This window comes from Apostichopus japonicus, chromosome 14, assembly GCF_037975245.1.
Source record: "Apostichopus japonicus isolate 1M-3 chromosome 14, ASM3797524v1, whole genome shotgun sequence".
NCBI lineage: Eukaryota > Metazoa > Echinodermata > Holothuroidea > Aspidochirotida > Stichopodidae > Apostichopus > Apostichopus japonicus.
The window spans coordinates 5245899-5259497 of NC_092574.1; the positions used below are offsets into that span (position 1 = coordinate 5245899).

The following is a 13599-nucleotide window of genomic DNA, read 5'->3' on the forward strand; positions in this document are numbered from 1 at the left end:
TCGCGTCAATGGAAGAGACTCGAGTATTCTTTGAAGAGAACAAGAGAAGCCAGTGACGCTATACGTACTCAACGGAAAATGTTATTAATTATACGTTCAATACGAAGTGATTTATGCTTTCTTACCCTGAACAGGTGAGGGCAAAATGCATAAAGTAGCCAATTTGCAATATGCACATGCATGAAGACATCTGAATTACCCCACTTCACTTTCAAAACTTCAAAATTAATGTTAAGTGTTTCCTAAATTTTCTCAAAATCAGTAAATCAAGTCTGCTAACCGTTTGTTCTATTTCCACAATCGTGAACTTTTTCTGTGAAATTGTTAAGTACATTATCAAAAGCACAAGTCTGTTAATGTTTCTTATTGAATCGACAGTTGGATTTCATGCATGTAAAAATTGCCCATACATACTTATGCAATGTATTATTGCATATTTTAGTGTGAACTAAAGTTCGAGAAGCTATTTAAAGATTATATTTTCACAAAATTAATTTATTTTTATTCTAGCCAGTGATAGTTTTACTATTTTCTACATTTTCACGCTGGATGACCTCTTAGTGTGATTGTTGAAATACATCAGAGTCTGTTGTTCTGCTTAGTTGGTTTCAATGATAAGCGTAAGTAAGTAAAAGAAGCCTATTGTTTTTTTTTTGGAGGTAAAGGTCATCAATAGGATATTATTACTGTATATTTAATCTTTACGTAGATACTGTATTATATATATTTGTACATTTTTCTTTTCTCCAAGGGAGTCTCCTACCTTGTTAAGTCTTTTCAGACTTTATAGGAGATTTCCTTTCCCATTGTACACAATTGGCGATAAAAAAAAATAAAATAATAAATAGGAGGCTGTTGGCAATTAGAATTTACCTTATGGGCTTCCGTAGAATCAAATAACATTTCGCGAACGAAGTCTAATAAGCTTCAGCATTTCGATAAGGTGCCTACTTTAGCTAATCATTTTTCAGTTACACTGAAAAGAAGTTGCTCGCCAAATCAATTAATGCAATTCCATATCAAAGACAATTTTCCATGGGCCATATAAATCGTTACAGTAACGTTTTATCTAGGTGCATTTCAGGCTATAAATAAAACTATTAATATGAATGACTTTTAGTCCCCAATCTTTCAATTGATAAATAATTAAAGGCCTCTTCACTTTATCAGGAATACCTCCCAAAGTAAATCGGAAGTAATGCTATCGAGCTCTTTAATAATCTATATGGATGGTTTGGCAAAACCAAGAAAGGGAGAACATATTGGGAAAGAGCAAACGTTTAGACTATGATATTTCGACCAATCGGGGTCAGGTCTCTACCAGACTAAAACCGGGGACAGTTTTTCAGTCTTGACAGTTTAGGTTGGTAGTTCAAACGAAAAAGGTTGTCTCTATGTTGTGTAAAAGAAACTCCCAACATATTTACAGGACCAAGTGTGACATTCAAAGCTAGATCATTATTACACATAGGGGATTATTCATATGCGGACTCAAGTGCATCATACTACACTTAGAAATATTGATAGCAAGCACAGAGGCTGATCAAAAATCATCCTGAACACTAAGGGTGTCCTCTAAGGAATCTCTACTGCCAAATAAACAAATAAGTAAACAAATAAATAAGATAAGTATCACCGCTTTTTATTGTCCAATTGATCTTTTGTAAAAGAAAAACCTTGACCATATATACTTTTTATATATGAACTTAAGCAGAGATATATTAACAAACAAACGAAGAAACAATATGACATTGCCAAAATAAATGGTCTAACGTCTCATCCTCTCTTTTGCAAAAGTACATAAAGAGCTCTCAACTATGTTCAGAAGAAAAAAGAGTCTATTCGTCCCTACTATCCGGTGAATAAAATGAAATTAAACATAACGAACTTTTGCTTCCCAAACCGAATACCATCATTTGAAAATTGATATGTTGAGGACCACACTTTGTCGTCAAAATGAAGGGAAGCGTTCCATGTTGCAACTGCTTTTGGATTGCTCTAAAATTGCAAATATAAATAATGTGAAACACATTTATGCCTTCACGACTGATAGGGTTTACACTAATATGACGGTTAAATTTATCCTGCTTATTTCCCCAGATAAACATAAAATACTCCTATCCAGGTTACGAACAAAATAATCGGGAGGGTTTGGGAGAACCAAAAGAAAAACCAGAAAACAAATTTGGAAAGGGCAATAGTGTTTACGATGACGCTTTGACCAACAAATGTGAGGTCCCTAGTGGGCCACAAATTAAGCACCCGCTTAAGGCGAGAAAGCTTGGGAGAAATGGTCTTCGCGATTAGTTGTGAAACAAACTCCTAACATGTTGAGAGCCATGGGACCAGGTAACTACATAATCGTCGACGAAGGCGGGATCACTATCAACATATAGGTCTTACTTATTGGGAAAAGAGTTGATTTATCATAATCAACTTTCATATATGAGACATTATGAAATTCCTCAAGAATACGTACAGATTCCCTAAAAGAACCGACATTTCTATCTATAAAGAGAGTGGTATCATCAGTGCACTGCAAAGTTTAACCTCACAATTAGAGATACTGATACCCGAACACTATTGTTATGGAGGAGGGTCTGCGCAAAGACCAGAAAAAGATAGGGACTGAGTGGACATCCCTGTCTCACTCCTCTTCCCAAATTAAAGTTACCAGAAGAATAACCATTATTGTAAACACAGCTGGCACTGTTTTGATGAAATGTTTTTTTTCAGTCGGGGATCTTAGAATGAAAACACGATGACATTAAAAACAGAAATTGAATGGACGTCACCATTGGTATGTGGATTATTTCAAAAGTCAGTGATATTGTCCGATGTGAGTATAGAACATACGGTGTAGTTAAGAATATTCTCCAAGTACTTAGGTCACTCAATCGATAGCTAATCATTCAACCCAATCTCTGCTACCCTGCTACGAAGGTTCTGTGCCATGATACCGCCATCGTCTAGTGTTTCATAATATTGTTGTAAATATCCTTTGGCCTTCCTTGCAAATTTAGCAGTTTGACCACAAGCAGATATATCTTCATTTTGCGTTATTTCAAGTGCTGTCTCTATCACATCTTCATATGCCTTTGCGACATTTTCATTTACTTGTTTTCTATTAACAATAAACAAGCTACCAGCGCGTCGAAATTGAACTTCGATCAAATAATACGGAGAGCCTTTGTACTCCTCAATCATACTGTTGAACATTGCATGTGCTTTCTCATTACGTCGCGCCTTACACAACGCAATCGCTTTATTTAATTTACCTTGAAAGTGAGAAGGTTCTAGTTCAAGACATTTATCAATATATTTCATTTCCAATCTTTTATATTCGTTCTTATCATTCCAGTCTCTGGCATCGGCTGCTAAATATCGGTACACAATCGATAACTGTAGAAACAACTCGGAACGGGGATGCTGGAGCTTTTCTCCTCTACCAAAAACATTAATGGCTGTTTCATAATCACACAGAACACGATAAAAGCGACCTTTCTTTACGATAAGTTCACATGTATTTGCGTCAAGGTTGCCCATGAGATCTTTGCCCTCATCGACTCGATCTGGGATTCTCAGCAAAGCCTTTGCTAGGTCACATTGTGCCGACTTGTTTCTTGGTTCCAATTCAATCGCTTTCTCGTAGCACTGAATCTCATCATGTATGCCTTCGTACGGTTCACTGAAGTTATTCGACCACAGACGAGCCTGTCGACCAATAACTGCCCCAAGAGACTGATACCACGAAGATTTCATCTTGATGGTCTTAAGTGCCTGCTGATATCTTTGTTCGGCTTCCTTGTATTTATTCGGTCCAAGTCTTGTTAAAGCGAAAGCAGCAGTGGCGTCTATGAAGGCTTGAAGTCTGTCTTGAGAGAGCTTATCTCGATGTCTATTCCAGCTTTGATCTAGTTCTGCGAGAAGTCTTAATCGTCTGTCCTCATTCTGGTTTCCCTCGTGGATAGTTTCCAGAACCCACAACCTGTTTGCAGTTACAATGATGATGTAAGCCTGACGTTCATCGTCATCTGTTACTTTCATGGCTTCTCTCTCCGCTTCCACGAAGAATTCTTCTGCTGTCTGAGAGTTACTTTGCACCCCTTCATAGATAGAGACCTCTAGATAACCTCTGAAAAGCAGCATATCACAGGCTGTCTCCGTCCATTCTATATCATTTCTGGTTGCCAGTTTATTATCGAGGTTGTTTGATATACCCTTAAAGTGTGTGAGATTATTCTGATCAAGTTTCCAATTGAAATGGCAAGGAACCTTCTTCCACCAATCGGATATAGAATGACAACCGGCCATTGTAGAATCTATAGAAGAACAATGTGAATACATTGACGTATTTTAAGCAGATCTTATGTAGACACACTTGTGAAGCCCTTGCGATGATAAAAAATAGCATATATTTTAGTGATTTATCTAATAAGCATAAATGTATAACAGAGTTATGCAGAGGTTTTGCAAGATAATGAGAGGGGAGTGGTGGGGGTTGGGGGTGGGTGGGGTGTGTACCGGGACAGACTGCTTCACAGAAATTTGCGGGGACGACAAAACCAATTGGAAAAGGAAAAATAAGGATGAAATAGAATATTTGATATTATTATTATAGCACGCCGTGATCTGCTTCTCCTCAGGTTGTCCTCATTATAGCCATACTAAGCATTAAACGAGATTTTTCTGATACTTTAACTTTGATGAAGTAATTGACACTGCTGCTCGTCGTACGGCACTGGAAATGTCGTCTTGAACACAAAACTAGAATTCGTTACAGAATTTAAAGCCTATATATGGTGCCAGGAAAAGTAATACGTCAGTACATGATTTAAATTAACTTCAATTCCTCTTCATCCTAAAATGGGAACATAAATATTTGAACCCTGCCCTCACACCAAGAAGGCTGGCAATGCGTTGGTGCTACTGCAGTACCTGATGATGTGCAATGTGTTAGGGTTTTACACATGAAGAATGTAAGATAATTGGCTATGGACAAAATACTATATTATTTGTTTGATATTTTTCCATTTTTTGTATTTATTTATGATAATTTGTTGATATTAATACTAAAATAATTGGTTACGTCACTGCGGGTAACAAAATGAAGGAGAGAATTTTTGACAACTATCATCTATACTCAGGGTTTACTGCTCAGTGTTTGGTTGGCTTCAAGTGAAATGTGTAAGTGGGCGGGCTCCACAAGAGTGCAAGTTTCGCAGTTTGAAGTCAAACAATCGTTTGCCCTTTTCCGTCTAGTATATCTCTCTGTGACTTATATAGACTTTCCATATACCTTCATAGACTTCAACGTGCTTTCCATTAATTTCGTCAAACTCAACAACTACTTTGACAAGTCGTCATATACACAACAGTCCATGCATGTATAATTCGTAAATGAAATATTGTACTGCTTATTGACCATTAAGTTGTAAATTATCGGATTTAAACTGCAACAACATCAATCACACACATATGCATATTGTTCTTACATTTATGTGTGGAACAACACCACTTCTCACACTCACTCAGCAATGCCTTACGAAAAACGTTACGCTTCAATGCTCGTTGAAAATAACTGGGTGAAATAAATAATAAGAGAAAAAGTGCCATATTTTTCTATATCATGAAATAAGATAGACATTGACTATGCGTTAAGGCATACGGTGATGGCACCATTTAATATCCGTGATCGACGGACAAGTGTGTATTCTATCCTCTATCAAGTGACCGCTCAGAAGGCGAAAGCACATCGTTCGACACCAATGCAGCGAACGAAGTTGTTTTGGTATAATTGTAATGAGAAAAGGGATCCACTTCAAGGATCCGTTTTGGGTTCCATAACACTTATATAACACTTCTGTGGTTTGGCATCTTTCGAACTAATCAATACACTTTGCGATGTTGTTAAATGTTAGAGTGAAAGGTACTTTTGAGCCTATAAGTTGTTCACCCCTTTCTTACAGAAGGAACTGCAGTAATCATAAAACACGTACATAATTAACTAAATCAAAATGATTGAAACTTACCTTATCTCTTTGTGAAGGTCTTGATCTCGCCGATGTTTACTAGCTTCTAATTGATCTTTCTAAGTCGGAGCTATAAATACAACATTCTTAATCACTAAAATGTTTCCTTATAATAGGGTTATTCCATTCAATGAAAAATAAAGACCTTTAAACTCTGCGCAGATATCTGTATGATGGAAAATGAACTATAGATATGAATACTGCCCTCTCTATCATGTCTGCTTATAAGGTCGTTGTTCACAGCACCTCCTCTAATAAATATCATAGCACAAGCACACAAGTCATAACACCGGCAAATGCAAACAGGTAAACTTGTGGAAAGAAAGCACCACTTTAGGCTCCCTTTTCGACATACAAAAGAAAAAGAGGAGACACTCCCCCTAAGACCCGTCTCAGGTCGAAAGTCAGAGTAATAGGGTGCCCCCCTAACTTTGTATTATTGTAAGATTGTATTGCCATGATTACATTTCAGTCCGCTAGCTTGAAAATCTCGGCATTGTCATTACCACATATTTCGTTTAAGATATCAGGGAGATAAGATTGTTTATAGCGAAAGACACAATGTGTCTCTTTGAATATAGAAGAACTTGGTGTTGTCGGGAAACAAAGTGAGAACAAGTACAACAGAGATGTGAAGTCTCTATCGTATAAGGATATAGCTACGTGAAAACAGCAACATATATATATATATATATATATATATATATGTCTTTATTTTTTACTTTTCTTGTGATGTTAGGCCCTCCGTCTGTGAAATAAATACATTAAGTCCAACTATTTAGAAAAACCATTGCATATAGATATTCCTTCCTTTTCGGGGCGTGGGGCGGGAGGGAGTCTATAACAGATGAAGATATAATAGGAGGAAATTTCACATAAAACCCTAACTGGAGGGATTGACTAAAGGCAGAGAGGTGTGGTTATTTTAGTTGTTAGAAGATATACCACATATAACAGCATTCTAAAGTACACCCTCCCTGCTCCAAAACGATCAACAAAAGAGCAAAACATGAAATTATGTAATATCAAGTCACCTAAATAATTATAACAAGACTTTTGTTGGATTTCATCATTTCTGAACATGTTCTGGACACGAAGTTAGAGGTCATGCATGTTGTTACTGTCTGTTAATGTGTATTATTCCATACAAATATGATTGAAGACCAACCCAGCCAGTTTGTCCCGAACAGAGGGTCTCTGTGGTAATAGGCGTACATGCATGTTAAAAACTGGACAGCCAAATATCTATGAAGGGTAAATATTAAATTACTAATTATGTATGTAGATCTACATTAAAATATTGTTGTAGGCCTTCTTCGTGTTCATAAACAGCGTCAGTATGCGTATATGTTAGTTTAATATGTCACTGACCCATGTATACATTTTCTAGCTACGGCATTTACAATGAGACATTCACATTGTGAGCGTACTGCACCCTAGATCAATCTTTGACCTGAATTTCGACAACGGGAGTTTCCAGCTTTGTGAAAATAGAAGAGCTTCAAACGATACTTGAATGGTTTACTGAGTTTAATGAAATGTCAGACATCAATTAAGTTATTTCTCCGCCGTTAAACAAACTATTTTATCTATTAAAAGTCATTACCTTAAATATGACAATGGATTTTAATCTTGACCTTTGTTTCATTTTGATGATTGATAAATATAGGATTGAACGTAATGGTACTATGTAAACAGATACGATATTACGATGTATTCACAACTTTTATCTTTTCATCTGTCGTAAACAGAGTCCATTGCAACTTAAAAGGACTGAATCATTGTTGGAATAAGTCAATTAGGTCACTCACTGAGTCCAGTTTTGTCTGCTGTTAACCTTGACTCGAGCTAGAACGAAAGTGACAAGACTTTACCGCGACTCAAAACGGACTGGCTTGACTTAGCTCTGACTCGACCATGGCACTTGACTGAAGTAAGACAAAGACTCGAGTCACAGCAATAAAGGACTCGAGTCAATGGAAGAGTCACGAATCACATATAACAATAAGGAACTCGAGTCAACGAAAGAGACACGAGTCATATGTAACAATAAGGGACTCGAGTCAATCGAAAAGACTCGAGACTGCTTTGAAGAGAACAAGAGAAGCCAGTGACGCTACGTACTCAAGGGAAAATATTACTATAACGTTCTAAACGAAATGATTTATGTTTTCTAACATTAAACAGGTGAGGGCAAAATGCCCAAAGTAGCTAATTTGCAATATGCATGATGAATCATCCACACTTCACGGTCAAAACTTCAAAAGTAAATGTTAACCGTTTCTTAACTTTTCACATGATGGTGAACTTTAAGTATTTCATCAAAAGTGCAAGTCTGCTTATATTTATTATTGAATTGTCAGTTGAATTAATTAGTGCATGTACAAATTGCCCATACATGCTGTATTGTATTGTTTCACATTTTAGTGTGGCCTAGAGGTCAAAAAGTCATTTAAAGATTATATTTTCACAAAATTAAGCTATTTTTTGTTATACTAGCCAGCTTTGCTATTTCATACTGGATGACCTCTTAGTGTGATTGTTGAAATACATAAGAGTATTTTGTTCTGCTTCATTTTCACAGCACTAGTTGATTGCTTATGCTTTGTATTATTCTGCCAATTAAAGCCTTGTTATTGTATGGAAGTTCAATTAATATCTACAAAAGAAGATACGATTTCCACATTTTGGCAGTTTGGAGAGAGGATATCATTCATACTTGATGAGTGTCTCAATCTAATCCCAGAATAGTGACATGTAGCCTTAGGCAGTAGAATCGCCTTGCCCTGTTGACTATATTAACAGACTTCATTGTATCCTTGTTAGACTGGTAGCAGTATAAAATATATCTTGTAAACCACTCGACTAATCTCCTGTATTTTCTCCTATCATCGTCTTCCCCGTGAACGCGACAATACCAATATAATAATAATAATAATAATAATAATAATAATAATAATAATAATAATATTATGGCTCACATTCCTAGCTGTTGCACCTACCTAATATTAATATCATAATAATATACTAAATACTACTATGGTTGTACTAACTAAGGCTTTATATTATATACCTAACTTTAGACTAGGTACGTGCCTGTAGCTTGACCACATGAATCTCTTTTTCTTAGGTTGAAAGACTTTCGTATATTCTTCACCGATTTTACAGAGATTTCCATCATTTCTGCTTTCATTTTGTTCGTCTAACCTAGCCCTACGTACAGGATGGGCTGGTCTGTCTCACTTAGACATTTTGACTAGTTCTGAAGCACTAATTTCTTTGAATTTGTATACGTATTTTCATAGGCGTAGGAGCCTCATTTGTTTTGGGGGGGCTGTAACGACTTGCCCGAAAAATATAACCAAAATTTTTCACGCGCTCCGCAAGCGTTCCACATGTTAATGTGCATATCATATAGGTATTCTGTTATTACATCACCAGGGGTGTCGGAAGCTATTTGGGATTAGTACGGCAGATCAGAGTGTGGCCATCTATCATAATTATCGGGGGGACGTTTGGTTGGTCAAACGACGCTACGCGCCACCATGGTTGGCGCGTAGCGTATTGCAGAAAATTTTGAAAAAATGCCTCCCAGATTGCAGGAAATGGCACTCCCCGGGCTTGGAAACAAGACCCCTGCCATGCCAGAGTAGTCACATTTAGCCCACTTGCTTGTTTCATTTTGGTTCTTTATTTTTTGCCATTTTTTTTCTTAGTCCTACTTTTTTTTTTTTTTTTTTGCGCCGTGAATATTGGTTCGCCGGACCTGCCGCACCGGCTCCGACGCCCCTGATCACATGCCAATAACGTACAATCATTTTCTGTGTTATTACCCTTCCATATTGGTTATAATTATTCGGCAAGTCGTTACAACAATAATGATTAGAATAATAATATATGTTTAACCATTGAAAAATACATTGCAGATTCTTCTTCTCTCAGTAGGTGCCAGTGGCGGAGCTAGGGGTATTGGTCAGGGGGGAGAGAATGGTCTGTAGGGGCGCTTTCGACACTATCTAAGCGGAGCGCCACCCCAGGTTGGCGCGGAGCGTACAGACATTTTTTTGAGTAAAGATACTCCCTAGATCGCCGGAAATGACCCTTTCAATAGGTATTTGAGAGCGCAATAAAAAATTCAATAATCGCGAATAAGTAAAAAAGTGGTAAAAAGCTGAAAAGGGCGCCAGCAGTTCATTTGAGTCCGTCAGAGGGGCATCCGCCCCTCTGACTGACCTCTGTGAACGCTCCGCCACTGGTAGGTGCCCGAAAAATTCTCAGCATTTTGCCCAAATTTTCCCAAAAAACTTGAAAAACACACTGCAAATTATTATTCTTTCAGTAGGTGCCCGAAAAAGTTCTCAGCATATTGCCCGAATTTTCACCAAAAAATTTGAAATCCATTGCAAATTATTATTCTTCTAGTAGGTGCCCGAAAATTTCTCAGAGTATTGCCCGAATTTTCACCAAAAGTTATGGTTGGGGGGGGGGCTGCAGCCCCCCGAGCCCCCCGCCTCCTACGCCTATGCGTATTTTGACGTCAAAAGTGAACAGCGCCGCCGGCTTCAGAGGAGATAACAACATAAAATGAAACAACAGCATCAATGTAGACGGCAACGTTGAAAGGACAATAGCATTAAAGGAGACAACAACAACCACATGAGGCAACAAAATTGAAGGAGACAACAGCATAAAAGGAGAGAACAACATCAAACGGGACAACAACATGATAACAGACAGCATAGAAGTAAACAACATAATACATTGCCCTTTCGGCGTTCCATGGTAGTTGGGTGTACTATAAATTGCATCATAGAGACTGTTCATGTCATTTTAATTTTCTTGTGGTTGTTTGAATTAAATGTAAGCTTTGATATGATTCAAGTTGTAGCACACGAATGCAACATTTGAATGAGAATGATCTTTCTTCAACAGAACGTTAACTATGTTGACATAACCTTTTCATCCTGGTACCCGGGGGAGGTGGAACGGAAGGGGGAAAAGAGTTTGAGTGAATGGGAGCTTCGCGCTTGACCACTTCGGTCATTTTAGAGATTTGCAGCATTCCTCAATTCCAAACGTTTGAAACCATGTTAGCGGTGCTGTTATGAATGTTTCTTTACCCGAATTGAACAGTTTATTCTTGAGTTCCATCCGCTAAATCGTTGAGGGAAAAATCTTACTAAAATTAGGAACTTGGTATAGTGTACAGAAAGTCAAGCGTGTAGCCAGAATTTCATCTTAAGGGGCGGGTCGGATCCAATGTATTGACCTGCTTTGCGCTATCTACATGGGGTCTATTTAATATGGTGGACTATAGAGGCTTCAGAGCTTTCAATTATTAATCAATCGTCGGCGACACTTTAGCCAAGGATATTATATTAAAAAGTTGTAAATACTGCATATGATTACCCTAATATTGGTAAAACTATTCAAGTAGGTAATAAATCACTCATAATATAAGCTACGTGTAGGGTGGCCTAACTAGTTCAGACCATGACACTGTGGCAGAAGCCAGTAATACAAAACCAACAATACGATAGTTCCACGGCGATTGATCTTTCTAAGTCGGAGTTGCATTTAAATTGTGCACTGGCTATAAATACAACAAGAAGCTATTCTAAATCACTTAAATGTTTCGTAATAATAGGGTAATTCCAGTCAAAGAAAATACCGACCTTTAAACTATGCGCAGATATCTGTATGATTATAGATGACCTTTAAATATGTACATTGCCTTCTCTGTCACGTCTGTTCACAGCACCGCCCTCTTTTCAAATATCATAACACACCCACACAAGTCACAACACTGGCAAATGCATATAGATAAAGTGATCGAAAAGATAGCATCATTTTAAGCTCCCTTTTCTTCAAACAATAACTCAAAGTGGAGAGGTGACTCTATAACACCCCTCTTCAGGCCGCCCCCTCCCTCATTAACTTCGCAAGATAAATGTCAATCGTTGAACTGAATTTCGACAACGGGAGTTTCCAGCTTTGTGAAAATAGAAGAGCTTCAAACAATGCAAAATTTCACCTTTCGTTTGCCTACATACATGTTACATACTAGACAGCCAAATATCTCTATATGGTAAATATTAAATTACTTGTTATTTATGAAGAACTACATTAAAATATTGTTGTAGGCCTTCCTCATATTCATAGTCAGCATCAATATGTAATTTTCATATGACACTGAATTTCGACATCGGGAGTTTCCAGCTTTGTGAAAATAGAAGTGCTCCAAACACTGCATGAATTTGACGGTTTACTGTATTACACCGGGTCACTTAACTAATGCGCCGCCATAGAGGAGCTAGGAAACAGAGAACAAGAAACAACTAGATGTAACGTTGATCAATGGCAATAATGCAACAGTCCCTGCATGGTTTTTTCGAAACGCGAATTAAATATGAAATTTTGGTAGGGTCCTTATTTCAACCCGTTACGCTCACCCTCTTCGAGAGATATCATACTCGACATGTAATAAAATGTGATTTTCCTTTGTCACTGACAACAATACTGAAGGGTTACCCATGTTTTTGCTCCACCATAGTGCGATTCGCCTCCCCCCCCCCCCCAAAAAAAAATGACCTATAATACTATTTTCCATACATACTGGTCTGTAAGTTACTCTTTTCACTGATACCTAAAAACACTAACACCTTGTCACTTGTCCATGGTGATAATGCATTAGAATGCAGAATCATTACGCTTCGAAATCAGGATCCAACATTTTAACTGCTTATAAGGGAGCTGACCTGAGAGAAACCTAAAGATTTATCCCGGATGGACACGAACATAGATGAGGGCTTACCCAAATTTACGACCATTCGTCGATAAATCACATTTCGGGAGTTTCCCTTAAACCGCATCCTGCCGAGTACACATTCTGGGATCTCAGGTGAACCGCCTCTGCTATACGAGCATGTTCATGTAGGAAAGCAAATGTTTGGCAAACAATATTCAATATTAACTGTTCCTCTTATCCTGAAGAACCAACAAAAAAATGTTGAATAATAATAATACTTATTGTACAGACTGAGCTTTATAATAGAAATATGGAATTTGTGGACATGAACTGGTAGAAATGCTTGCAACTCATTAACCGCTGGTTGTGGAAACCATGTATGGTCACCCAACTGGTCATATGTCACTTTATTCCTGGTTTGTCTAAGTCGACGATGTCTGGTCTTTAGTGATTCCGAGGGATATACTTCCTGTCCCTCCTGATCACTGCATGGATCCATGTCTCTCATCGAGATACCAGTCCCTATTGCACGTACTCCCTGCCCTCCCCCCTTACCCCTGCATAAGACCAAGTCTCATATTGAGTTACCAGTCTCTATTTCCGCATGAGACCAAGTCATATTGCGCAAGGTTCGCAGCATATTGAGGTTTTTCCGGTTCAGATTAGTTTGAACGGCTCAGTAGTGATGATCGGCACTAATGGAGCCCTTCCTTATTGTCACATAGTACTCGAAATCTTGCCATATTAGGCCAATAAAATCTTTTTCGTACCAAATCAAGAGTGCGTTCAACACCATTGTGGCACATTTCATCATGCGAA

General features: G+C 37.8%; 2 protein-coding genes across 2 annotated transcripts in view; one reads left to right on the forward strand and one right to left on the reverse strand.

Annotated features, from left to right (window-relative positions):
- LOC139980359 (exosome complex component RRP43-like) overlaps nt 1–13599 on the forward strand; it is a 138405-nt gene that overhangs the window by 62294 nt on the left and 62512 nt on the right. The window lies entirely within an intron of this gene.
- On the reverse strand, nt 1626–6188 carry LOC139980016 (uncharacterized). Its single transcript, XM_071991358.1, has 2 exons — nt 6033–6188; nt 1626–4322 (listed from the first exon to the last, which is right to left on the reverse strand). The coding sequence occupies exon 2, from the start codon at nt 4312–4314 to the stop codon at nt 2905–2907; it is 1410 nt and encodes a 469-aa protein (XP_071847459.1). The 5' UTR covers nt 4315–4322; nt 6033–6188; the 3' UTR covers nt 1626–2904.

Bases quoted from the DNA above. Each gene is read 5' to 3' on its own strand.
- LOC139980016 (XM_071991358.1), bottom strand. From the start codon at position 4,314: ATGGCCGGTTGTCATTCTATATCCGATTGGTGGAAGAAGGTTCCTTGC.